General features: G+C 34.3%; 1 protein-coding gene across 2 annotated transcripts in view; it reads right to left on the reverse strand.

The window, feature by feature from the left end:
- The window catches only part of GRID2 (glutamate ionotropic receptor delta type subunit 2), a 1588204-nt gene that overhangs the window by 370003 nt on the left and 1191414 nt on the right, over positions 1-26787 (reverse strand). For both annotated transcript variants that reach the window (XM_058295409.2, XM_004470379.5), the window contains exon 10: positions 11667-11864. In XM_058295409.2, the coding sequence (XP_058151392.1) occupies positions 11667-11864 (198 nt within the window). The remainder of the gene's footprint in view (positions 1-11666; positions 11865-26787) is intronic.

The following is a 26787-nucleotide window of genomic DNA, read 5'->3' on the forward strand; positions in this document are numbered from 1 at the left end:
AAAGTTTCCATAACGCAAATGAGGATACAGACCTTAGAACATGAGGTCTTTTCAAGATGGAACACTGTCCTGAACAACTGTTTGCAGAAAGAAATATTCCAGCCTTGCATGGCATCAGATGTGTTACTCTGGCAAAATGTTACCAAAAGAATACAAAAATAACTATTCTCCCATCCCTGAGATATTCAATAAATAGGATGTGGAAGCTTGGGTTGAGGCTTTCAGTCCTTAAGATTCTGAGTTCCCTGTTCCCATCTTTTCTTTATTCTTGTGTCTCTCTCTTAAGTTCTGCGGCTCCTCCTGTTCGAGTTGTTCCTTTGTGGAGCTGGTCTCAACATCTGGCCCAATGTGGGGCCTGACGTGGGGCTTGAATGGCTTGAATAGGAGAAGGGTTGCTGGAGCGAAAACTGAAATTTGTGTATCGTCATAGAACCCCAAGTGAAGAACTGGAGCCAGAAACAAGAAGTCTTCGAATGTAGAACCTCTCGGGTATTTTAGACAGGGTTACAATTGGAAATATAGGTAGTACAACTAAGTATCATCCTTATGTCTGTCTCCTGAAATAGCTCCTCAAAGCAGGAGGAGCTAAAACTAGGAAGTCCCATATGGAAACTTTACAGATTGTTGAGGCTCATTGTTCATGGTTCCCAACATGGGGTAGTTTAGAATTAACTGTTTAGGAACCAGTTGGTAAGGAATTAAAAACATTACATGTCCAAGGGGCTTCCATCCCTATTACTCTTGCCTATGTGTACTGTTATTAAGTCCATCCTAGAACCTATACAAACAGAAGATAAAGATAAGGTCCATGATGACCCTCCCCCTATACAAATTTTTAAAGGTTTTGATTCTAAATTATCTTTGCCTATAGCCCCTCCATTGATTGATTTTGAGGAAGCTGATATGCCTTCTCTTCCTCCACCCCTTATACCTGTACTTGGAAATACCCAGCCTAAATTATCCTCTTTACCGAAGGGAATCTTGCAGGCTAGAATGAAGGGAAATCATGTTGAGCTGCTTGTGCAAGGAAAGGTTAACTCACAAATACAACATGCCACACAGGCAAAAGTACTAAATAAGGCCCTTGTTAGTGAAATCATGCTTGTGGGAAAGCTCTCTGTTGAAGTGTTGACTAGGGTGGGGAGGATATTCTGGCAGCAACTGTGCATACCTCCTGCTGCCTGTATGATGATGTGGCTGTTGGCTAGTGGGGGCTGATAGAATTAAACTGCTGGAAGAGGAGGAAAATATGGCAACATTGGTGTTTTGTTTTGTTTCCATGCTGATTTTAAATAGGCCTACTTAGCCAAATTAATAAAATTAGTACAAAATTTTTATCAAGGTGTTAAAAGAAATTTTCAGTTTTGAATCAATAGCTTATTCCTGAACTTCAAGTCTCAGGGTAGTCTTACAGAGTAGTAATCCAAAAAATGTCTGTTAACTGTCTGTCTAAACTGCTAAATAAAAGCTTAATTGCATTTATGCTGCTCCAGTTACCTTAACAGGTTGCTGATTACTAATAAAAGTATTTCCAAGAACAAGCTTACATGTTATAGGCAACATGGATTCTAGAAGAAATCTTGAAAGTAGTAAAATCTAAGATGTGAAATGATGGAGAGCTTAAAAACAGCTATACCAAAAAAGTAAGAGTTGTGAGTCAAATTGTAACCTTTATGTTTCTGTTGGTGTGTTGTAATTGTTTTTGTGTTTGTCTGTTCAATGTCAGTGTATATTTTGATACCTCTGAATGGTAAATTGATAAATATATAAATAATATATATTTATTATTATATATATTATTATTATATTATTAATATAAATAAATAAATATAAATTGATAAATAAAAATTTCTAAAAGAGCTCTATTCAAATGGCCAAAAATGAAATAAGTGCTTAATTAGTACGTAAGTTTAAATGTTAATAAGATCTCTACAATGATAAAAATGGTTAGTCTTGATTAAGGATATTACTATAAATTTCTTTGTAAAAAGTAGTTCTTGCCTAAATTGTAATGAATAGCTTATTTTTCTTCACAGGCTAAAATGAAGTATGTAAAACTTAAATTAATATTGAAAAAGGTAAAAAGTTTGTGGGAGTGCTGACTGAAATTTAATAAGCTTATTCAAAAAAGTATGCTTTGTCCTAAAATAAGATGGTTAGTTTTCATAAATCAAAATGAAAATATGGAGGACAAAACTTGAATGCATATGGCAAGCTGTAAAAGGTATTGTGGTAACATTAAGTAAAGGAATGTGTTCTGTGAAGGTGAAATTTGTTTTAAAATAAAATAATTATAGTCTATATGGTTATAAATAATTATGAGAAGTTTGTAAAAGCATTGCTTGAACTAAATTGTTTAAAGAGCTAATTCCAAGAAGTTATTATTAAACAAAAACTGAATCATTATTTTGACAAGTTTGTTTAGTGTTGATGGTAATCATATATTTTAAAAGGTTTGCTTGGAGACAGTTTTTAAAATCATTTTGGTAACTTATGTGTAGGATGTACAGAATGTGTTTTTATTATTAAGGTAACAGAAAATAATTTGTCCTAAGATAAAATGATTAGTTATTAAGAAAGAGTAAAATGTGGGACAAAACCTGAATAAATACAGAAAGTACAGAAGGTTCATGGAAAAGGAATTTTTATAGTTAAAGTTGAGTAAGACTTGATGGGTCTATCTATAAAGTTTTAAAAGCTTTAGTATCAAATAGTATATTGATGCAAAGTTAAAATTTTGTTCTTTCTCAAAGTTTCTCAACTCATTAGTCTGCTTTTGTAAAAGTTTATAAAGAGTTTTTCTCCTGAATAATCAGTTTACAAAGAATGTCTGTTTTATCTAAACAGCTTCTTGTACTTTAACCTTATAATTTCTTTGGTTTTCTGAGAAGATGCAAATTTTATCACTTTTAAAGGAACATAATGTTCAAATCTGCTTTCTCAAAATCAAATCCTGAAAAGTATCTTTTTATTTCAAACTATTGCAAAAAAATTCATTCTTTTACCTTAAAAGAAAATTAAAGTAATAAAATAGTTAAGTTCCTTTAATATGTTATAAGTTGAATGGAAAGTGTTTAAAAGTGTTATAAAATTAAAAGGGTTCTTTAACCCTCTGTTAATTAAAGTTGTATAAGTAAAGAGTTCATATGAATACTTAAAGAGTGCATAAAATTCCTGAAAATTTACCAATGTTTCAGCATAATATCAACCAAAAGTATAATGTGGTAATCATGGTTTTAATTACTATTAAAAATAGTATGTGTCACCAAAACAACCTCTTATCGTAAATTAAATTAACACCACTGCAACATGCAGCAGTCCCAAATATTGCGAGTTTGTTGCAAGAAATTAACATCCAACTGTGTCACTATCACTTTGTTTTAAAACTTGCTAAGACTTTCTTTAGTATCTTCTTAGACAAATCAAGCCAGCCTGCATTCCCCTGTCTGTGAAACACCCAACAATAGACTTTTGTAGTACCTCCCCAAGGCTGTGTGCATAGCCCAACCATCTGCGCTGGCCTGGTGGCAAAGAATCTGGCTGCGTAGAAGAAATCTGTGGCTGAAACATTACTGATGACATTATATTCAACAGTAGTCCTTTTTTCAAAATTAAAAGAAACATCAGAGACAATAGTATCTTATCTTAAGAGATTGGGATAGGCAAACAATTGGGACAGGCTGCAAGGTCCCTGCTGCACTATCAAATTTTTAAATGTTGTTTGGTTGGATAAGACAAAACTATACTCTGCTGTAATTGATAAAGTACAATGTTTTCTCATGTTATTGGAGTTTGTAATATTGTTGGAATACTAAAATTCTTTCATCCCTTACTTAGCTCAAATATTAAAACCATGGTATGTGTTAATTAGGAAAGGTCCTTCATGTGAGTAGGAAGACCTCCAGCAGGCATCTTTAAAAAATAAAAAAAGAGAGGGAGAAGGTGGGGAGCCCTGCCACATTTTCCAATGGAACAGCAACAATCCCCCAAGCACAGGGGCAATGACTAGTGAAGGATGGTCCATTGATAAGCTCTTAATATTGACAACTATGCTTATGAGTCTTTGCTCTTGAAATTGCAACTTAGCTTAGTGTTGTAGGGCACCTAACATTAACCTCCTGAGAGCCTCCATGTTGCTCAAAAATGACCTCTCTCTAAGTCAAACTCAGCATATAAATGCATTACCTTCCCCCCAGAATGGGACATAACTCCTGAGGATGCACCTTCTTGGCACCAAGGGATTACTACAAAGAACCAGCTGGTAATACAACTGGAAAAAGACCTTGGCCAAAAGGGAGAAAAGGTAAAGACAAATGAGTTTATATGGCTAAGAGACAACAGAGTGAGTCAGGAGATCATCAGAGAGGTAATGCTTATGCATATCTCAGCAGGATCTCATAGACTTACAAAATAGATACTACCCCAAATAGTGGGGCTTCTGAGGGCTCTGGAGACCCCCTGGTCCTATGGTCATGGTAGATAGCTCCAGAGTTTGGTGCCTTGCCAGTGGGCCCTACTTTGATGTTTGTGCTCCCAAGTGTGACAGAATTGGACTCAGATGTGACTTCTCTACGCATGCCTCTACTGTCCCTTTTATTTAAACCTACAGTTGGTGCTGGAGTTGGTACGTGTATGTCCAAGAGACTTGAATCTCTGGGCTGTTCAAGTGCCAACTTGGCCCTGAGCCTCAGCAGAGTTGCAACACCTATTCTTCAGTTCATTGGACTCACCCAGGACATAACAAGGAGGTGAGGATGGACAACCACCACACCAAGGAACTAAGAGAGTCTATAACTGCAAGCAAGGAAATCCCGTTCATCAGCTATAGGGGATTGAAGCTCCCTCTCAATTGGAGGGGGAGTAGGCATCGCCATCAAAGAATCCTCAGCATTGGGGAATAAAATATAGACTAGAGTGAACTTACTGGTATTCTTCGATAGATTTATTGTGATTTTAGCAATGGAAGAAATTATATCATTGATGTGGAGACAGTGGCCACTGAAGGCATTGAAGCTAGGGAGAGGGAAAAAGAGGTATAAAATGGGTGCATTTTCAGGCCTTGGAATTATCCTGAATGACATTGCAATGACAGGCACAGGCCATTATATAGCCTGCCATAACCTACAGAGTTGAGTGGGATAGAGTGTAAACTACAATGTAAACTATAATCCATGCTTAGTGGCAATGCTACAAAATGTGTTCATCAATTGCAATGAATGTACCACACTAATGAAAGAAGTTGTTAATGTGGGGAAAAGTGCGAGGTGTGGGGAGTAGGGCATATGGGAATCCCTTATATATATTTTTATGTAACATTTTATGTAATCTAAGTATCTTTTAAAAATAAAAAAATATATTTAAAAAAATAAAATTTTCAAGTCATTCTTTTAAATGTACCCACTATAATCTTAATATTGTAGTGATTTATGCTCCTACATTTCTGTAATATTTAGGCCATTAATATCATTCTGTTTCTCCTTAATCTATGTCTATATTCCACAACCTTCCCCATATTTTTATCCAAATTTGATATAAATGTATGCTTTAAAGTATTTTTCTTGATCACCAACCTATATTTTTTACATCAAAACTATGTATGTAATTAAAATTAAAATTTTTATTGAAAAACCTATGACCATAAAGATGTAGCTATAAAACACTTCTTCTATATTGAGTCTTCATAATGTTGGTCTATCATTCATTATCTATAAAAGTGATTTAAATTAGAAATGTAGGTCTAATGATATGGATGGAGCTTTTATTTTTCAATTAATTCAGATATATATCAGTCAATATTATGTTTGAATGAGGTAGAGCTTAGCTTCAATATTTCTATTATATTTGTTTTTCATTTTTATAGAAACCTTTTTAGTACAAATAGGTGAAACTGGAAAGAATTGGTTTTATATATATATATATATATATATATATATATATACGTCACTCAATTCCTTGAAATCCTTCCATGCCATGTGTAGCAATTTGATACTGTTTATGAATTCCAAAAATAGATATTGGATTATGCTTGTATGTTCCTTGGAGTATATTAGATTATATTGGATTCAGAGGTTTCACTTTTGCTTGATTAAATAATGATTAAGGCTTTGATTGGGCCACATCAGTAGGACATTGAGTCCCTGCCCCCTTGGTGGGCAGGACTCACAGAGAAAAGGCATCTCAGAGAAGGGAGGTTGGAGTTTTGATATTGGAGCCTGGGAAGTAAACACACAGAGAAGCATATAGGTGAGGAAGGAGAAGCTTCATTAGGCATAGCAGAGGCTCAGGAAGAGATACAAGCTGTTTGCCTGATAGTCTACAACTGGCCTTGTGGAGAAAGCAGAGCAGCTGAGCCCAGGGAGAAATGAGTCCTCAGAAGAGAGGAACAAAGGAAGACTGAACCCTTGCAGATTTTGGCAGTCATATTGCTCCACCACATGACAGCAGACTTTGGTAAGGGAAGTAACTTATGCCTTATGGCCTGGTAACTGTAAGATTCTACCTCAAATAAATACCCTTTAGAAAAATCAACCTAATTCTTATATTTTGCGTCAGCACCCCTTTGATTAATACACCATGTGTGGAAAAATCACAGTCTAAATGTGATAGCCAGATCCTGAGCCTCAACAGACTCCAGCACCTACAATCTGATTTATTGGACTTACCACACTCAGCTAAGATGGAGGTGAAGAAGGACAACCACCACACCATGGAGCCTAGAGTGATTACAACTGAAAATGGGAGGATTGCATCCAGCATCCAGGTGGAATCTGAGCCTCCTCTTGACATAAAGGTGCAATGGACACAACCAATCCAGTGTCCACATAGAAGAGGTGGCATTGGATTGGGAAAAGTGGACATAATGGACAAAGGGTATGGGGAAAGGCAGGAAGAGATGAGAGGTGGAGGCGTCTTCGGGACATGGAGCTGCCCTGGATGGTGCTTCACCGGACATTGTAAATCCTCACAGGGCCTACATGATGGAATAGAGGAGAGTATGGGCCATGATGTGAACCAATGTATATGAGGTGCAGAGGTGCCCAAAGATGTACTTACCAAATCCAATGGATGTGTCATGATGATGGGAACGAGTGTTGTTGGGGGGGGGGGCGAGGGGGGGTGGGGGGGTGGGGTTGAATGGGACCTCACATATATATTTTTAATGTAATATTATTACAAAGTCAATAAAAAAAAAAAATTAAAAAAAAAAAAAAAAGAAAAAGAAAAATCACAGTCTAAATATTAAGAGATTTACTATAGGAATTGGCCCCTGCAACCACGGGATTGACAAGTACAAACTCCACACTGCAGATTGCAATTTGGAAACTCCATTGAATGTGAAATTGAATTCCCCAGGAGAACCTGGCTGGCCGAAGATGAAGACCTTAGCTCTGACTTTAAGATCTTCAACTGATTGGATGAGGAGTCCCTCCTCATAGTTGTGGGCAATTTCTTTTGTTGATTGTAGTTTGCAATCATCTTAGATATAATCAACTTATGGTAGCTACAAATACATCAATAAAATACCCTCACAGTAACAATCAGGCTAAAGCTTGTTCAGTCAAACAACTGGACACCATAACCTAGCCAAGCAGATACATGAAATTAATCATCACACCATCTGACTTATAAAGGATTGTGTTGGCACCAGCAGTTCCATTGTCCCTTAGTTTAGTACCTCAGAGAATATTTACACCCAGAGCCATATATCACGGAAAGATTTCACATGCATGAAAGATATACCCTTATTTTATAAAGTAGGAAAAGGGTGATTGTATAAGGGCTATAGGAAAGAATCTTTAAGCAGGATCATGTTCTTGGGTAGATCATTTTTAGGAAAGAATACTTAATAAGAATTCAGAGTGGGGAAATTGATTTCCTATCAAGCTACCTGTACTGGTTGCCCCATGGAAAGTCTTTGAGTACTCCTAAGTTATGAGTAAACGGATTTAAAAGTTGCCGGTTTTAAAGAATACTGCCCAAAGAAGGAAATGATTAATAGAATATCTAGCTTTATAAGTCATAGGTCTTTATTTCCTTTTTTTCTTCTATCTTAAATTTCATATAATTGTTATTTCCTATACAAAGTTCTCTCCAGTCTTTTCATTTCTGCTCTTCCTTTTTAAAGCAGGAGAACATAATTTATCAGTCACAGTAACTCATTCTTAACAACTCCTCTACAAAGCATTTATCTATTTCACATTGAAATACCTTTTGGTCAGTCTATGTTCTCATAAATTTTAAGAGTATATGAATTACAGAAACTTATAAAGGTAGAGAGGCAGATAAAGAGTGGAGACCTTACTACATTCATAGCTGTCAAATAGATTCAGTACATACATTCGTGCAATCATTTGGTCTCTCTGGTTGTATTTCCCTCTCTAAAATGTTTTTATATATTGAATATCCTATAGCATATGATCAAATCAACTCAGAAGCTTAGTTGCCACTCCTGGAAATCACCATAGAGCATTTATATGAACTCAGTGCACACTTTCCATTGTTTCTTCTTTGCCTATTTTTTAATGTGATGATCTGCCCATGATCATTGTTATATAGACACTTTGAAATGGTTCTTTCAGTGTTGGTGCCCAATAGGAAGGTGGACATTAATTTATTAATTTTAGAAATTTTAACTTGATAAATCTCATTGATAAACTAAACTATTTTATGATTACTCGACTGCATTTTCATGTGCATAATTGATTATCATTTTAATTGCTGAAAATTGGAACTTAAATCTCTATTGATAATAGGATAAAGTTTTGGAGACTATCATGTACTTACAACATCTTGGCAGTCATTGTATAATGTTGACTGCCTTTTCTTCTTGAAATGGCATACTCCTTTGGCTTTCATAACATCACACTCTCCCAGTTTTCTTTTTTTCTCTCTGCATGCTCAAACTTAGTCTTATCTGCCTCTACCTGCTTAATAAGTGTTGATGTATCTCAATACCCAGTCAGAATATCTGAATATCCTGTTCATTTTTAAAAAGCCAGTTGCAATGAATAGCTTTATAGTTTTCAGGTTGAAAATATTATGTATCAGTTAGCTTCTTTACATCTCAATGTGTGATTTATAAAAACCTTCACTTAATTGTAAATTATTGTACAATAATGTCTGCTCTTATGTACAAAATGAAAACAAGACTGACTTTGGTGAAGAATACACTAAACCTTATGTGTAGTTGTTATGAAATAAAACTCAATTTTTTTCATAAAAATTTATAATTGGAAGTGATCTTATCATTAACCTACTTGTAAGACTCACTTTGTAAGTATGGCAGTTTGGTATTGTTTCTGAATTTCAAAAATAGATATTGTGTTTGTAAACTGGTCTATTCCTCTGAGTGTATTAGATTTAGTAGATTCAGAGGTTTCACTTTTACTTTATTAAATCAAGATTATGGCTTTTATTTGACCACATCAGGAGGGCAACTTGGTGTGAGTCTCCCCCTCTTTGTGTGCTATATTAATGAATGCTCAACGACAGGGAAGTAAATACTGGGAGAAGGAGAAGACAGAAGCAGCTATGCAGGAAGAGAGAATGCTCCAAACACAAGGCTCCAGGAAGAGAGATGAGCCTGATAATTTATAGCTGATCTTGTGGTAAGAACAGAGCAGTTGAGCCCAGAAAGAAACTAGCCCAGGGGAGAGTGGTGAGACTTATGCCAGAATACAGCTGAGAGAGGAAGAAGCAGGGACCATAGAACCTTAAGTGGAAGGAGGAAAGATGAACCCTCACAGATATCGCCAGTCATCTTGTGTCAACATGTGTCAACAGACTTTGGCTGAGAAAGTACCTCTTATGGTGCCTTGAGTTGGACTCTTTAGGGCCTGGTAATAGTAAGCTTTTACTCCAAATAAATGCCTTTATAAAAGCCAAAAGGGTTCTGGTAATTTGCATCAGCACCCCTTTGGCTGAGTAATACAATAAGTAAGGTAGTAATTCTAAAAAATGTAAGTAACTGAAGTCATTGTACAAAACAAAGTAAAAACATCACAAACCTTAGAGTAATTATATTTTTCCCTTTAACTTTCATCTAGTGAATCTGAGTGATTTATTACAATAATAACTTATTAAAGAATTTATCTACTATCTCTGAAGAATAAATTGTAAAGTACTTTTTCTTTGTCTATAAATTTATTTTAACATAATTGATTATTTGGGGTTTATCAGGCAGGATCCATCGGAGATCCAAAAGCAGAACACTGGATTTATGAGTTTTTAATACAGAAATGTAAGGTAAGTTGGAAAGATTGTAATATGAGAAATGAGTATTAATCCTCCCCTTTTCCTATTAAAAATACTCATTAATATTTTTCAAATAAAATTTAGTATATAACTGGTGTATTAAATAAACTGAAGTCAGTAGGGGATGATATAAAAATAGCCTTATTATTTTTCCAGCCACCGACTTTTATTTCTTATCTCCATACTTTGGACTTGGACAGCTCCCTTAACTTCCTGAATATTTTTAAGTATTTTAAAAATTACTCCAGTTCTGGTAAGGATAGAACAATTTTTATTGGACTAACCCTTACACAGAATAAAAATTGTAAATTATGCATAAAATATTTTTTTTTAAATTGAAAGGACTTGAGAGCAACCAAAAGTACGTAGAAACTGGATGATATTCAACCCTTGTAAAAAGTAGGTGCACTGCACTGGGGGAGATCCACTTCAATATGGTTTTTCTATTAAGGGAACACCTCGGTCAGGCAACATGGAATGGCTAGAGCTCAAAAAGAAAGAGTCAGAAACATATTAGCTTAAAATGTCAGAGGATGGAATTTGATAAAGCTGGGGTAGGTATAAATAGAATTATATTGCTGCAAGTTTATTACTTTTTCATGTGAAGTGGTATGTTATAAATTATAAATAAAGTGTGATAAGTTAAGAATCTTTAGTATGATCACTAAGCTAATAACAAAAAAAAGGAAGCAAAAGTGCAAAGAGATAAAGCTTAAAAGCCAAGAGAAGGAATAAAATGATCTGCTAAAAATATTTCAGTTAACACAAAGAAAGCAGGTAAAGAAGAATAGAGAAGGAACAAAAAGAATGGACACATACAAATTAAATAATAAATTATTAACCTAAACTGGCTATAGAACAATTCATCAGGAAGACATAGTATTTGTAAATGAGTTCAGACCTAATAATGGATCCTCAAAAAAAGTTAATGCAAAAATTGAAAACTAAAAGAAATAGAGAAGTTTAAACACAATTTTGAGAATTGAAAGAATTAGAAAAATATAAGAATAGATCTCCATTACTTAGACATTGAAACTAAATGATTAGTTCCTAAGTCATGAGGATTTTAAATATTTTGAAAAAGACATTTCATTTTTAAAAGAAAACTGTAGGAATTCTGTTTGTAAATTATACTGTGACTTCATCATGTACCACATCCTGGCAAAAAGTTTTGGGAGTTACGTCTGGCAAAAGGAAGCCTTTGTTTTAGATTCTTTTCTATTATAACAAAATATTTTAAAATTTAGCTTTATTTTGTCAATCATTCCACATCTTTAATAAACCATATTGGCTGTGACTTTTGCATTCAACACTACCACCTAATGCTTTGCATTGCATTTATTTTATATGAAGTTTTCTTTCCAGGGTTATAATTCAACCTTTAGACATGAGATAAATAAATAAATCCTTACCTTAAAAACTAGCTCCCCTACCAGGCCATTCCATGTTCCATCTTCTTGTGGGCTTCCATACTTGTGATCAGGTGCCACATAAATTTCATAGTTAAAACCCAGGTAGTTTGATAAGGCATCCAAGACATCAATGGAGAAGCCCTGGTATTTCTTTGGCTTCCCTAAGACATTTTCGGAGACCATTACAAAAGGTTCCTCCTAAATGGAAAAGAGAGAAATCCTTGATATCAATCTATATTTCTCACTAAAAACAAAGTTTAATTCTTCAAAGAGGTTTGCTCAAACACAGTCTAAAACTTACTTTTACACTTTGAGAGAATTAATTTAGAAGAATAATTTATGCATTGTTAATGTAGCATATTCCTGAACAAAGTTTGTTTAATCAAGCAACTTTTCGCCATCCCTCATTTAATTATTGCCATATCAAAAACTTGATTCAAGTGACTACAAAACTTCAGGTACTATGAATTCATTTTTCTTGGCATCTCAGGTCATATTTAAAATTCAGCAATAATAAAATCATATTTAAGAAACTACATTTATTGTATTGATTATCAGGAATTTAATTTAATTTACATATATATAAAATTTTACTGGACATAATTTATACAAAACTCTCTTAAAAGATAAAAGAAATTGAAGAACATGAAATTTAACTAAAATTTGTAACACTACATTTACTGGGAGTTACTTGTTAAGTAATTTTATAACTTGGTATAAACATATTTCATTAAAAAATAGTTTCTCTACTATGCTATGAAAAATTTGTTTACCTTGTTGGTAAATTGTCCATTTTAATTTGGCAAATTGATTTCTGCTTCTAAATATTTTATCTTTTCACATTTTTGCCCTCTTAAAACTACCTAATAGGCCCCTTTCACTTTTTAGAAGATCTGATGCTAAGAAGGCTCAATTGGTTTAAAGCATGATGACAGACTTTGATAATGTATTCCTTAATTTCCTAAACTCGTTCAGAAATCTTTCAGCAAAAGTAATATTTACAGATAACAATTTATAGTGTAAATAGTTCATGTAGCCCTCTCGGCAGGCTAAATTGATCTTTGGGTAGAAGCCAGAATACCCAAAGATTTTATCCTTGGATCATTCTTCCTTAGGGACTCATAAAATAGCCTTCATTCAGATGTAAAATAATCCTTTGCTTTTGGCTTTTACTCAAAGACAATAAGTAATAGCCTTATAAAATCACTGCACCTGTTATAGAAATATTTTCCTGTATAGTCACTCAGTTTTTCCATAAAAATTATTGTGAGATAAATTTCTTTAATTGTTCAAAACCAAGAACTTCATTTTGCCTCAATAATACCTTTTTAAGTCTTTTGGATGATAAAAATATGGTAACCTAATTATGAAGTATCCCTTTTCACTTTGGATACCCAGAAGATTGGACCTAAATTTGATGTTCAACTATAAATATGTTGATTCTGTGGTATTGGTTACATTTTATCCTAGTTTTACAATGCACTTATATATTCTCCTTTTAAGAATTTGGACTTAACTGCTTATATTTTATCTTACATTAAAACAAATCAGCAATGAACATTAATATGGAAGAGATGAGTGTTATTTGTCCCTCAGTAGCCATTCTCCATATATATATATATTTATTTTAGCACTACTGAGAATTAAAACAATGCACGGTTTCTCTTTTAAGCAAGGTGAGGCCATGTAACTAAATTCTGGCCTATGCAATGGAAGCAGAGTGACTTGTACAACTCCTTGGATTTGGCCTTAAAGGAAAGAGAGTTTTCTTGTCTTGCTGTCCTTTCTCCTTCTCAGTAACTAGAATGAATACATGATGGCTGGAGCTGTGGAAACTGGACCACACAGCAAAGAAACAAGGTAGAAGAAGTTTGTGTCACTGACACTTGAAATGCGATATCAGACTCTGACTGACTCTAGGTTTCTAGCATGTGAAAAAGAAAAAAATTCTAATTTAAGCTTCTGGTTTTATTTTCAGTTACAGTAATATTTGATGCTTTGAGAATTAGGCCTTGTATTTGAGGTTTTGCAAATGAATTAAAATTTCTATTAGTACCAATGCTTTATTCTAAAGCACATCAAAATCTTTAGTGAAAAATAAAAATTCCATCAAGCTCTTCATATTACATGTAAAACAGAAAACATCATGATGCTTCTAAATATTGATGTTTTTAAAAGTATATAATAAAACTTCCATAAAATTAATTATGTTAATTTGGTTAGTTGGATAAAATATAGAACATATAGAACTAGCCAATAGCTATGAATTGCACAGAATATCTGAGGTAGGTCCTAAGGTCATAAGAATTGTAATGGATTAAAGGAATTCCAAAATAAAGATCAAATTTAGGGAGTATGCAAATAATACCAGGAAATTCTATAATTAACAGGGCTGTATTAGCCTGTGTGGTAGTTTGTGATTGTATATACCCCAGAAAATCACGTTCTTAAAGCTGGTCCATTCCTATGGAGGTGAACCTGCTGTAGGTGGGATCTTTTGATTAGGTTACTTCAGCAAGGCTTGGCCAAGGATGGGTCTTACATCTCTTACTGGAGTCTTTTATAAATGGGATATATATGGAGAGAGAAAAAGAAAAGTCACAGATTCAGAGAGAAAGCCACTGAAGCCAGAAGCTGAAAGCAAGGAAACACTGAAGAGAAGGGAGAGACCAGCAGATGCCACCATGTGCCTTGTCATGTGTCTTGTCATGTGACCAAGGAGTCTATAATGGCCAGCAGCTGGTCTTCAGGGACAAAGCCTTGCCTGATGATGCCTTCATGTGGACATTTTTCTCACCCTTGGAACTGTATGTTTGCAAGTCAGTAAATCCCCATTGTAAAAGCCAACCCATTTCTGATACTTTGCTCTTCAGCAGGCTAGCAGACTGAAATAGCCTACATTTGCAAAAATGGGGGCAATAGAGAATATAAACTTTTTCCTTGTGTACATCTCATTCATTTCTAGATTTTGAACAATTCATGGACAAACCAATGGATCCAAGAAAGATCTTATTTTACTGGTTCTTCCATCCAATAATTTTGGACCATGTGTATTGTCTCTTTATCCAGGGCCTTAACATTTTAACAAATCTGTTAAGTTTAGCAGTAATTTAATCATCAGGAAGTTGAATAACACTGTTCAAGGTAAATGATACTTAAACAATTAAGAACATAATTGAATTGCGGAGCTAAATGATAGATGTGGCAAAAAATAATACCCCAATATGTGCTTTGCTAGGAAATATTTGTGTCTTTTCCATTTTTTATTCATTTCTTCTTAGAATAATTGTTTAATATATTAAATTTGCTACATTTCTTTAATATGCTAATTTCCATCCAGACTTTATTTTATTTCAAATTTTATAAATCCCTAGGGAAGTGGATCCCTTTCAGATATCTATGGTCAAAATATGGTCATAGCAACACCAGCTAGAATTGATTAAAGGTACAAATTAGTAATGGTTTCTTTTGGTTTCTTTTAAACAGGGTTGATGAATTATTAATGAAAATGCCTTTTAAATTTTATTTGCTAAATAAATCTTTATTACATCCTATCACTCCTGAATCTATGTATTTCAGCTTTAGTTTTAAGCTCTATTACATTTTTGAATCACTATTCACAAATTCTACAAAGACCAGATGTGTTTATAAGGACAATTGGTCAATATATTGTGCAGATAAATATAGCAACAGAAATTAGTTTGAACCTCCTGGACCTATAATAGAAAAGATATTTGTTCCTTCTCTATGGGAATACTGAGTTTGGTTGAACCATTTTTATCTCTGCACCTATTTTCCAAAACCACTCATTGATGCATGCATGTAGCATCCATTGGGAAACTATGACTTCAAGTTACTATGCTCAATTTGGTAAGGAATATGGTAAAGAGTCATGGATACCACTTTCAAAATAATGATAACATAGTAAGGGGAAAGATATGAACTCCAAAAATATAAAACAAAACTAAAAGCAATGCACACCAGAATTTGTAAAACACCACAAGAACACATTGGAAACTGAAAAAGAAAGGGAAATCAACATTTTGGAGGTTACATGCAATGTACACTTTTTAACAAATGAAAAATTTAAGATCAAAGGTCACACACATAAGTTATAGAAGAGGAAGTATTGTAACTTGTTTTATATAACTTTATCTCTGGACTTGATTTTTTTTCAAATTATGAATAGGGAGAATTAGAATATCAGGTTTTCTTTTCTCTTTCTCCTTTTCGTATTAGAAAATTTTTAGTAAAATATTTTCAGAAGCCCAATATGCAAAAGATACCAAAGAAGAGTCATTCAAACCTCTCTGCCTACTCACGGTTGCTGTGTTTACTTAAAAAAATATTTAGAGGAGCTCAAAAGCACGGGGTGGACTAGATGATCTCCAAGATCCCATTCAGTGGGAAGGTTATGCACATCTATATTGAAAATTTGAAACTTTGGCTAATCTTCAGGAATTTGGGCAGGTATATATAGAGGAGATACCAATTTAAGCAATTGCAAGAGTATAAACAAAGGCATGGAATTTAAAAAGTATATAAGTTTTAGGAAAAAGTTGAGTAGTTCTATTTTACCATAGCATAAAATAGATAAATGGAAGTTGATAAATAAAGTAGATAAATGGGAGATAAAAGTTGGAGTAAAATATTTAAAACAGCTTCTTCAAAACATTGAAGGAATGATAAGAATGAAAGAAACAAACATAATTCTCTCTGGCGCCAAGTATCTTCATTGTAGACCTCACATTATTCCTTCAAATAATTGCTTGAATACAATGTTCTATACAAAATCAGAGATTTCAGATGAAATGTTATATATGAGAAGCCACAGAATTAATACATCACAGAAATAGATCTAAAGAATTCAGATATTAGATTCATCAGATAAATATTACAAAAGGCCTTTATTTACTATGTTTAAAGAAATAAGGGAAAAATACAAAATAATTTGGCAGAAAACTGGAAACTAAAAAAATATGGCATTACAGAACTGAAAAAGAACCAATAGAAATTTGAGAATTAGAAAAGACAATGACAAAAGTCAAGATTTTAATGACTGAGTTTACTAGACTCCTAGAACAAATGGGAAGAATTAGTGAATTATAATAAGTGAAAATTAATATCCTGGGTACCTAAGAAATAAAAAAAAAAGTTAGAAAATCCTAAAGCAAGAGTAAACAAGAGAGGAACAGAGAGTTAGTCTGGTAATCCTAGGTATTATTAAGGATATGAAAAATTAGGAGCTACCAATCACTCCTAGTGCATGCATAAATTATTACCACCATTTTGGAAAACATTTTTACATTATCTATTAAGAACATGAGGATATTTATACACAAGTTAAGTTTGCCTGTTCTTGAATGTTACATAAATATTTATCTAGGATGAACATATGACTAGCTATGTCCTAGCAATTCCACTCCTTGGATATGAACACTAGAGAATCTTGGGCACTGAAATATATGTCCAAGCAGCATTGTTTGTAATAGCTCAAATCTGAAAATAATCTACAAATCCAAATGTTCATCAATGAGGAAAGGAAAAATATATTGTGGTATATTAATGCAATGGGCAAAACAGCTTAAAATTGAACAAACTAGAGCTAGACATGTGACATAGATGGATTTTTTTAAAAAATGAGAAAAGGAATACCCAAAGACAAGAGAGTTTGATTCCATTTATGTAACACTCTGAAACATGTCAATATACCTATGTGATTTAAGTGTGAATGCAAAAGTGGAGACACTATAAAGGAAATCATAGAATTGCTCACCTGTTGTTGGTAAGCTTTTGGCTGTAGGGAGAGGGTATGATCAGAAAGCACACATGGGATGTTGTCTCCTGGGGTAATGACAGTGTTCTATTTTTCTTTTTTAATCTGAGCAGTGGTTATCTCAATGTTACTTTAATATTCATTAATTAATGGTTCATGCTTTTTCCTGTTGCAATATAAAACAAAACTGAAAAAAGTATATTAACTGGCGCCAGAAAATGGAGGGCTTTGAAGCCATATTAAGGTGTCTGTCTGCCTTTTATTAAGCAGGGAACTGAAGCATTTGCGCAAGGGGATAAGAAAAATCAGAAAGTAATTTTGAGAGTATAGAATGGATTGTGCCAGGAGAGAGGATTAAGGGTCCTTGCAATAGTCTAGATGACAGACACAGACATTCTGGCCTGTGTCTATTTAACGTATTTTTCAAAGCTTAATATGTAGTCAACTTTGAATCTTCTATCATAGAGGTGTGTGTGGCTGGGGGGAGGGGGGGAATTAAATCTTGCCTTTAAAATTCATTTTCCTGCAATTAGTTTTGGCGTATTAATAGGACCAAGTCTTAGATAGTGAAAACCTGTCTGCTTTTAAATGAAAACAAATTGCAGATTTCGATTTGCTGATCATTTGGGTGACAGATTCTCTGAGCTCAAGCTTCAGCAACTGGGGTAAAAGAAGCTTTCACAGAATGTCTGTAGTTTATGAACCTCCATGCATTAGCATGAGAATCCATAGACCTGATTGTAGAAAAGTGTATTTCAGTGGTTGATAATTTTCATATTAGCAAGGATTTATTCACTTCTCTTGTGGCTTATTAGATAATAACTTCATAATTCTAAATTTGTATTCAGTCACTTAAAAAACTCATGCTTATTGCCTCATTGATTTACAACACTGTTTGCAACTTGCAGATTTTACAGTTAATTCCCATATTTTAATAACTATGTAATATTGTTTGCTAGAGATAGAGTTTGAAAAAAACATCTTAAATTTTTGGTAAGTACAAGCTACAAGCTCTACTATCAGGACTTTACTGAGAGCTACTTAGAAGTCTTAATATCCACACATTTACAGAGTGCCAGGATGGCCAAAACTCAAAATGACTCGCTGGAAATTACTTACAATTCTGCTCACACATGCAGCTCAAAGAAATTAAAGAGAAAATGAAAATATTTCCAGATGGTCTGTTTAAAATTTTTTTTCCCAATAAAACATGCTCTTGGCTAAAGCAATAAGAATTGTCTTCATGCACAGTGTGAGTTTCAATTTTGCTTAGGGATATACATTCCACTTTGATATATACAGAATTAATGACTATCATCCTACATGAGAAAACCTCATTATTTTTATAGACCATATATGAGAATTAGAAAGTTTTATAAGTTCAAAAATGATAAATGTATAGAAGCTGATATTAGAGAGCTATCAAGACACCAGGATAAGAAAATAAATACAAAGAACAGGTGAAAAGAATAGAACCATTCTAGGAAGAACTGTTGAGCTGCAAGGAGAGAAGAGATGCAGGTCTCAAAGACATACAATGAAAACAATGAAATATATTTAAATGGAGTTTTCACAGAGAAGATTTTATAGAAGAGCAAATATTAAGAAAACATTGCACTAAACTGTAATTTTAAAATCCTTATTGAAACAGTTTTTAACAGACAAAAAGATTCAATTATAAGTGATAGAAGTAAATTTAAAATATTAAGTCATTCTAACTTTCTAAAAGCCAATCTTATATTTTATTTCTGATTATAAATTATTTCTAATTTTGTAAGCAATTATTTAAATTTAAAAATGCTATAAATTAAACATTAATTTCAAGCCACTAATATGCAAGATAATTATTCATTTTAAAAAGAAAATGTTTACATTATATATTCTTTCAATTACGGTGACTTACATGTACAAAGAAATATTGAATACTGTAACTGGGAATACAGGGTTACCAGTGACAACAGGTGAACACAATAATTCTAATTCTTTTAGTTCTCATTCTTTGGTTTGCCCTAATATGCACTTTAAAATACATTTTAGAAACCTACGATTTTATAGATTTCATGATTGCCACATATAAACTGAGAAATTCCAAACTCTTAGATTGCCTTCTGAATATGTGTCCTGAATGACATTATTTTTTTGTCCAAGTCTTCATCATATTGTTAAATTTTACACTTAAGTGGTGAACCTTGCAAGTGTATATTTACATTACATGCAAGAGTAAGTTTTATGCCATAAATATGTTAAGAGTTTACACACAGAGGACTTTGCTAGTGCAGTTATGTCAGGCAGAACTTTCACGGATACCGTTTGAGATATAGCATATTGCAGCTGTAAGGAGTGATTTACTTTACCAAACTTCAGAAATCTACAAGATAGTTAACTAAAGAACTTGGCAATATTTGGCTTCTGAAAGATGATGGTATTTACAAAATTTCTGGTATGATAAGTCAGATTCCGGATCAAATACTGTCAAGGACAATAATGTTAATAAATGTCAACTGGACTTATGAAAAGAACTATTTTATATCAGAATACAGAAATATTTAAGAAATATATTTACAGTTAATTCAGTATCAGAATATAGTGAAAAGTCATATAAAAATTGAATTTGGAATGTTTTAGGACTAGTAGCATTTGCATCCAAAATAATATTACTTAGAGGGAAATGGCAGAAATTCAGATGTTTATTCAGTCATTCAAAACAGTGTTAAATGCCAGGCATTTAGTATATAGGATTAAATGAAACAAAAAAACAATAAACAAAAACCTATCCTTCTAGACTTGCATTCCACAGGCAGTGAAAGACAATAAATAATATATATGTTATTTTTATATACCATATATGGTGAGAAATGCTGTGAAGCTAACATTAAATAAAGAATGATGTCTTCAAAAGGACAAATAACAAATATTGTGTGTCTGTCCTATTATGAACTAAGTATATTATATGAAATATAAATACATTATGTTAAATATGAATATGGGTAAAATTGCATATATAAGACCATTTTTCTTTGAAGCCAAACAAATATAGGTTAATACTACAAAATGTTAATATCAGACCAAAAAAAAAATTATACTAAGTGAAGGGGACCAGGCACAGAGTACTGCATATTGCATGATTCCATTTATATAAAATGTAAGTATAAATCAATTTATAAAGATGAAATTAGATTATTGTTATGTAGGACTGGGGAAGGGATGTTAAGGGGTGTGGAGTTTTTCTTTTTGGAATAATGAAGTTGTTCTAAAATTTTTGAGATGATGAATATAAAACATTACGATTATAGTAAAAGCCATTGATTACACACTTGGATAGCTCATATGGTATGTGAATATATCTCAGTAAAACTGCTTAATAAACAAATAAGTAATTGTGCGAGAATTGTCAGAAATAGCTGCTGTGTATAATACATAGGGGAAACAGAGATATTGAAAGGTGAGGAATTTTCTTGTTTGTTTGTGTGTTTTTTTTTTTTTAAGATTTATTTTTTATTTATTCCTCTCCCCTTCCCCCTCTCCCCTGCACCAAGGTGTCTGCTCTTGTTCATTCGCTGTGTGTTCTTCTGTGTCCGCTTGTATTCTTGTCAGCAGCACCTGGAATCCGTGTCTCGTTTTCTTGTTGCATCATCTTGCTGCATCAGCTCTCCATGTGTGCGCAGTGCCATTTCTGGGCAGGCTGCAGTTTTTTCGTGCTGGGTGGCTCTGTTTATTATTATTATTGAAATAATGGAAATCTAAAATGATTGAAGTGATGAACACACAACTATGTGATTATACCGAATACATTTGATTGTACAACTTGGATGAACTGTATGCTTTATTAATATATATCAATAAACTGATTTTTTAAAAAAGAAATAATGTTTTAATTTCCTAGGGCTACTGTAAGAAAGCACCACATATTTGGTGGTTTAAAACAATGGAAATTTATCGTCTCACAGATCTGGAGTGTCAGCAGGAACACGCTCCCTCAGAAACCTACAGGGAGGTATCCTTCCTTGCCTCTTCTAGCTTCTGCTGTTTGCTGGTAATACTTGGTGCTCTTTGGCTTGGGGATACATCACTCCAATATCTGCCTCCATCTTCACATGACCTTCTTCTCCCCTCCTGCCTGTCTATCAGTGTGTCCAAATTTCCCTCTTATTTTCAGCACACCAGCCATATTGGATCAGGGCCAATTCTAATCCAGTTTGGCCTCTAATCATATCTTCAAAGACCCTATTTCCAAATAAGGTCACATTCACCAGACCAGGGTTTAGGGTGTTAACATATTTTTTAGAGGACATATTTCAACCTAACATATCAAAGCGTGAGAAAGGGCTTTACCTTCAATGAGGAAGAGCCTCTATGGCGAAAGCATTCTAGACCGATGGAACAATACATGCAAATGCCTTAAGCAGGAGTTTCTCTGCTGTGTTCCAGAGTCAGAAGGGATGCCAGTGTGGCTGGAATTGAGGTAGCTGGGGCCTGATAGTAGGTCTGAGAGGTAATAGATTTGGGGTGGATTTGAGCCTAGATAGGCTTGTAGGCCATTGCAATTTACTTTCGTTGTTATCCTGACTGAAATGGGAAGCATTAGAGACATCTGAGAAGAGAAGGGACATGCTCTGACATGGTTTAAGAGTTGACTTGGGATATTTTATTGGCAATAGACTGGAGGAGGCAAGGGTAAAAGGTGGGAGATGTTTAGGATTCTTTTTCAATAAATAAGGAGTGTATGATTATGACTTGGCTCATGAGCAGGTAGTAAAATGAATTTGAAAAGAAGAAATCAGACCCTGGATATTTGTCGAAGGTAGAGTGACTGGGATATTGGATGGGGGTAAGAAGCACATAGGGAGAAGTGATGTAGTGCTCTGCCATACTTCCTGGGTATCCTTCAGAGGAGGCATCAGTCTTTGCAAGAGTATGGACTTCTGGGACTCTCCTGAATGATTTTTATTTGGAGTATGAATCATGATAATTCTATTAAAGGAACTAAAGCTTTCAATCAATAGACTAACATCTTCAAGGTGAATGTTCAATATAGAATTAAAAATAGTGTTGAAAAACTTGTGGCACTGAATACAAAATTAATATAAATCAAATTTAGTAGCAGGAAACATGAAAATATTTCCTTTGTACTTTCTTTTTTCCTGTTACTCATGACTGTTACAATCATTTAAAAGAGAAATAATATTTTAGAAGAAATAATTAAAATTATCACAATCTTTAAATTTTAAAAGGACAAAATTCATTAGCAGATTTTGAAGGTGAATTATTTATGTTTTGTCCTTCTACTATACTGGGGCAAACAAAAATTGATATAATAACAGTGATTTTATTTATTCCTCCTCACATTGGCAAGTATGAAAAAGAATGATAATGTTTATCTATAAGTCTACCAGGAAACAGGGTTTCCTATATGCTATTTATATGAGTTAAAACTCATGTAACTTTTCTAGAAAATAAACATACAATAGGAAATTATATGCATTCAAATTTTCACAACACCCATCCCAAACAGAGAGAATCTGCAACTGCAAGCAAAATAGTTCTAACCATCTGCCCCATGGGATCTAAAACCCCTCTCAGTTAGAGGCAGAGTGGTGATCCCCATCCCAGAATCCTCAGGATGGAGGAATGAATGATGAACTAAAGTATATTTACTGTTATTCTACTATAGATTTATTGTTATTCTCAGAATGGAAGAACTTTTATCATTAATGTGGAGGCAATGGCCACTGGAGTTTCTGTGGGGAGGGAGAGGGAAAAACAGGCATAATATGGGGGCATTTTCAGGACATTGGAATTGTCCTGCATAACACTGCAATGATGGACACAGGTCATTATATATTTTGTCATAACTTACAAGATTGTACAGGACAGAGTGTAAACTATAATGTAAACTGAATCCATGGGTAGTGACAATGCTTCAATATGTGTTCATCAGTTGTAACAAATGTACCACAGTAATGAAGGATGTTAATGTGGGAAAGTGTGGGAGGGTTAGGGAGTGGGGCATATGGGAATCCCCTATATTTTTTGCATAACATTTATATAATCTAAAATTTCTTTTAAAAATATTAAAAAATAAATGTATTAAAATTTTTTCACATTGTTCCTGTAATTTTACTTTTAAGAAATCATAAATAAATGCAAGTATGCACCTAAAGGAATGTTCATTGCAAACTTATTTAGATAGTGAGAAGTTGAAAACACCCTAGATATACAACAATTAAAGAACTGATTTTTCTGTATGATTTTTCTGTATATCTGTATGATTCACCACTATAAGCAATTAAAAATCAGGTTTAGTCATTTAATTCACAACCTCAGTGTCTCAATGAAATGGTACATAGCCATCTGCTTGGGAAGAATATGTACAAAACTATCCACGTGCTTGTGTGTTTACAAATATTCATATAGGATTTGCTATGTCCTGGTTACTTTTAAGTGTTTTTGAATGTTTTTTTGCCAACTGCCCTATAAGTCTGGCACTATAATTACGTCCATTTTTATGGATAAGGAAACATAGTTTGGTTCAACTAGTGACAGATGCTAAAATATTACCTAGTAACTTTGCAATGGAAGAATATGGATATTTTTGCTATTGTTTCAAATTTTTTATTTTCCATATTTTCTTTGTGTTTCATTGAATATATGACTATTTTTTCAACAAAACATGTTGGATAAAAGACTTTGAAGCATGAAGGAGAGTCCACAGTTAGAAATAGAAATTTGGCTGTAATTTTCAAGGAAGTAAATGAAAGTTTTCAAGGGGAATGTGTAGGAAGAACCAGGAATGGAGATTTGGGAGAAGGCAGTACAAGAATGAGCCAGAGGGAAACGGACTTAGGCCCAGTGGTTAGGGCGTCCGTCTACCACATGGGAGGGCCGCGGTTCAAGCCCCGGGCCTCCTTGACCCGTGTGGAGCTGGCCCATGCGCAAGGAGTGCCGTGCTACACAGGGGTGTCCCCCGCGTAGGGGAGCCCCACGCGCAAGGAGTGCGCCCATAAAGAGAGCTGCCCAGCGCGAAGCAGGGAGCAGCCTGCCGAGGAATGGCGCCGCCCACACTTCCCGTGCCGCTGACGACAACAGAAGCGGACAAAGAAACAAGACGCAGCAAAAAGATACAGAAAACAGACAACCGGGGGAGGGGAGGGGAATTAAATAAATAAAAAATAAATCTTTAAAAAAAAAAAAATGAGCCAGAAAGAATAGAGAGGCCAGAAGAGGGTCAGGAGAAGATGTTCTTGGAGAGTGCAAGAGAAGATGGGTTGCAAGGATTAAGTTGCCAGTGGAATCCAATGCAGATAGATAAGGTCTTTCAGCTTCCATTTAATTTGTCAGGTAGGGGGGCATTAGGTACATTTGAAATCCAGTTTCTTTGGAGTAGTGAGAGTCAAAACACATTTAAGTGGTTTTAAAATAAAAGTAAAACCGAAGTAAAGACAGAACAGAAAAGTCTTGAATCACTTCCCTGAGTGAAGAATTAGTAGAAAAAAGAGGATTTCAGGCTAAGGAGAAGTAAATTAAACAAATAAAAGGTAGCAGCAAAACCTTACTTTATTCTGTCATGATGCTTAGCACTTTACATTCAGCCTCTCATTTAGCTCTCACAATATTCTCACGTTATTGCCATTTTACAAATAAGAGATTTGAGGGCAGAATACATAAGTAATTTGACTGAGATTTGAGGTTAGAATACATAAGTAATTTGACTGAGGTTACAAAGCGACTAAGAAAGATTGAAATTTGAATCCAGTGGTGTCTGATATGAAAGCTAATTTATTCTTAACCATTAATTTGGTTACCAGGATATTATACATGTGTATGGGGAGGTGCAGCAGGAGCAGAAAATATCTGATTGATAACAGAGAAAGAATTGGGCTGCAGTCTTTTGCCATATGGTGGTCTTCTCTGCCCTGTCTGTCTCTCTTTGAGCTTCCCCCTATCCTTTACTCTATCCTCTCACCATCCATCCCCCATCCTTCCCCCATCCTTCCTCCCTCACTTGTCCGTCTCTTTTTCTCTGTCTATCAATTCATTTTTATATCTAAAGTAGAGCTATTTATCTTTTTTCTTCTCAAGCCACACTTCAACTCTAGGCAGCATACCAAGCTATTTTCCTGAACAAAGATAGTCTCTTCCCAAAAAAAGATTTGGAGAGAACAAAATATATAATTTCACTCACCTCATGCTATACCCTTTGTAGAAACTACACTCACTATTTCTGCCACTGGTCTGGATGATCTAAGGTTTTAAGAATAAGGTGACAGATTTTCTATTTCTAGTGAGCTGATTGCTTTCTGATGGATGTACCTTTTTCTTTTGATTTTATTATAAAACACAGTGGGAAACTTAAAAGAAAAGATCTCCTGCATAGATGACAGATCATAAGAGTAGAAAGTAGAAAGGTGCTGATATCTGAAAGTAAGAAACAAATCTGTAGGGATTTACAAACTGTGAAGAAGCCAAAATTTAAAACAAAAAAAGCAATATTCTCTTTCACAAATTCATAAGCATATAAAAGATTACTAGAGATGAAATGAAAATTAAAAATAAAGCATACAAAATGACTTAGGTATCAACTTTTCAAATTAAACAGAAGGACTGTGAATGTGGACTGCAGAACTGAATAAATTATAAGTCACATATCAGTGAATTACAGGGAGAGTTCCATAATCCTCTGGAAAATGAAAGTTATACCAAACATTTCTTTCATTGTTATATTATATGGCATAATAAATTTAATGCTTAGCCATATAGAGGAAGTTTTCTGTCCAGTCTATACCCCTGCAAATCTCGAGCATGCAAGAGAATGGGGATTTCAAGAAAATTCAGAAAAATTAAAAAAAGGGGGTAAGTGGCTGAAAAACAGCCAAGGATTCTATCTGCCTGAGAACCTAGTACATCCCCTAGTCTCTTATTATCACCAAACCACACATTTGGGACAACAAGCACTACCCAGCCTTCTTCACCGACTGGTGGTGGGACCTCACCTAGCTCGAACGGTGCAAAAAGTCTCTAACCAGTGTCTTTCTTGCCAGAAAAATAACCCAAAAGGAACACCGTGGACTTCTTTTGAGACACAAAGTCGAGGGCTTGCCCCAGCGGAAGACTGGCAAGTAAACTTCACAGTAATGCCAAAAACCACAAGAAATTTTAAGTATCATTTAGTATTTGTAGACACCTTTTCAGGGTGGGTGGAAGCCTTTCCCTGCCGCACAGAACAGCGCTCCCTCCAAGAAATCATCCCGAGGTTTGGACTGCCCCAAACAATTCACTCAGATAATGGACCTGCTTTTATTTCAGCTGTGGTACAGGGTGTCAATCAGTGTCTTGGAATTAAGTGGA

Source organism: Dasypus novemcinctus, chromosome 1, assembly GCF_030445035.2.
Source record: "Dasypus novemcinctus isolate mDasNov1 chromosome 1, mDasNov1.1.hap2, whole genome shotgun sequence".
NCBI lineage: Eukaryota > Metazoa > Chordata > Mammalia > Cingulata > Dasypodidae > Dasypus > Dasypus novemcinctus.